This window comes from Acanthisitta chloris, unplaced genomic scaffold (genome assembly GCF_000695815.1).
Source record: "Acanthisitta chloris isolate BGI_N310 unplaced genomic scaffold, ASM69581v1 scaffold34733, whole genome shotgun sequence".
Taxonomy (NCBI): Eukaryota; Metazoa; Chordata; class Aves; order Passeriformes; family Acanthisittidae; genus Acanthisitta; species Acanthisitta chloris.
Window position 1 is genome coordinate 16,381 of NW_008663827.1, and position 1,910 is coordinate 18,290.

The following is a 1,910-nucleotide window of genomic DNA, read 5'->3' on the forward strand; positions in this document are numbered from 1 at the left end:
GATTGTGGAAAAGGCAAACTGACCCTTCACAGCTGCCTGTGTTTAGCCTGAGCAGCAAACACTGAGTGAGGGAATGAAAAACATTGGGAAAATGACTTCACCGAGTCCAGCCAAAGCTGGGACATCAGATGAGCTCAGGAGGCACAAACACCTCCAGTAAACCCCACTAGCCTCTTTTCAGGGGCCTGGAAAACTCAGTGTACTGCCCAAGGTATGATACGGGGGCCGGCAAGACTGATGGGCACATCCTGTGCTGGCAACCATGGTCCCTGCTGGATGCACAGCCCCAGCCCAGGATGGATGCACAGCCCCAATCCAGGACAGGTCCACAACCCCAAGCCAGGACAGATGCACAGTTCCACCTCGGTGCTGCTGGAGGGAATGAGAGCAACCAAATGTGTTGTGAGAGCTTTTATTACCCAAGGTATGAGATCCTCCCTGGAACAGGGATAAAGGAGGATTTAGTGCTGTCCTTTCCACCATTCCTTGCTGTTTCTCTGGCTGCTTCCCCCTCCCACACACCCTTTCCTCATCTTTTCCATCCATGCCAAGTGTGTTTCTGTGTCAAGCCTCAGTGCATTGTGCCAGCCCAGCCTGAGGACTGTCCCCAGAACAGCTGGTGCTCCATGGGGAGATGATGGATCCATTCTCTGCCACCATGGAGTGATGATGGATCCATGAAGAGATGATGGATCCATTCCCTCCCTCCACAGGGGAATGACAGGTCCATGCCCTGTGTCCACGGGGTGGTGATGGCACCACAGGGTGCTGATGGATCCATCCCCTGCCTCCACAGGGTGATGTGGGACAGCTGCTGGCCCTGCTAGCAGCTCCCTCCCGTGCACAAGAAGATCCCCACGGCCATGCCCAGCAAGCAGAGGGTGCCCAGGATGAGGCCCAGCACCAGTGGAGCGTGTGATCTGCTGCTGAGTTTTCCTGCAAGAGGCACAGAAGGATGGAGATGATGACTGGGATCACCTCACCATGCCCCTGTTCCCAGCCCTGTCACGGACCTGTCCTGGCACTCTGAGCCTGCAGGATGCTGACACAGGTGGTGTTGAGGAAGTACTGGAGGTCCTGGGTGGTTGTGGTGTACTTCATCAGCTCCCTCTCAGCAAAGGTGGCCACTGTGTGGCTCCCAGGCCAGCGCCGCTCCCAGGTGGCATTGGGCACATGGAAGCTGAGGAACTCTGTCCCGTTCAGGGTCACCTCATAGAAGCTCTGGGTTGTGCCGTTGGGGAACAGGAGGCAGCCCAGGTGGCAGCCCAGGTTCTGGGTGTCTGTGGGGACAGGGTCATAGAACCTCACAGGTTGGAGGAGACCTCCAAGATCATCAAGTCAAACCATTAACTTGTCATTGCTGTAACCCCTAAACCTGCATCCTGCCTTCTTTCTGCCTGCATCTCGCCTGCATCCCACCTGCACCTGCAGAGAGGATTTACACCTGGCCATGTCCCCATCCCCTTGCCCAGCTGTCCCTGCAGAGCCTTCCTCGTGCCCTGGCAGTGCAGGGAGGACTCCCCTTCCCCCTTGGGCCACATCCCCGTGCCGTCAAGGAACCACTCACAGTTGATGGGTCTCTCCTTATAGAAGAGACGCACCAGGTCACGGAAATACTGCAGGTAGGTGGTCACATCCTTCTGCCGCCGAGCCCACGCCTCGGGGGGCTCCAGCGGCAGCACCTGCGTGACATTCAGCCCCTCCAGGTGGTGGCTGAGCTGTCCATCCAGGCTGGCGTTCCCCCAGAAGATGGAGCTGCCTTTGTGGATGCGAGTTCGCTGCAGCATGGTGAAGGCGAGCGGCGCTGCGAGAGACGCGGGACATCACCCACCACCTCCTCGCGAGCCCCGTGTGTGTCCCCACGCCAACCCCAACCCTTCCCAGCCCATCGCCGTGTCCTGCCTTACCCG

General features: G+C 58.3%; 1 protein-coding gene across 1 annotated transcript; it reads right to left on the reverse strand.

The window, feature by feature from the left end:
* Positions 1-823: 823 nt before the first annotated feature.
* PROCR (protein C receptor, endothelial) lies at positions 824-1,804 on the reverse strand (the record flags this gene model as incomplete). The annotated part of the gene is made up of 3 exons (XM_009071113.1): positions 824-936; positions 1,014-1,280; positions 1,568-1,804. Coding segments are annotated over 3 exons (617 nt in total), but the record flags the coding sequence as incomplete, so codon positions are not given.
* Positions 1,805-1,910: the final 106 nt, after the last annotated feature.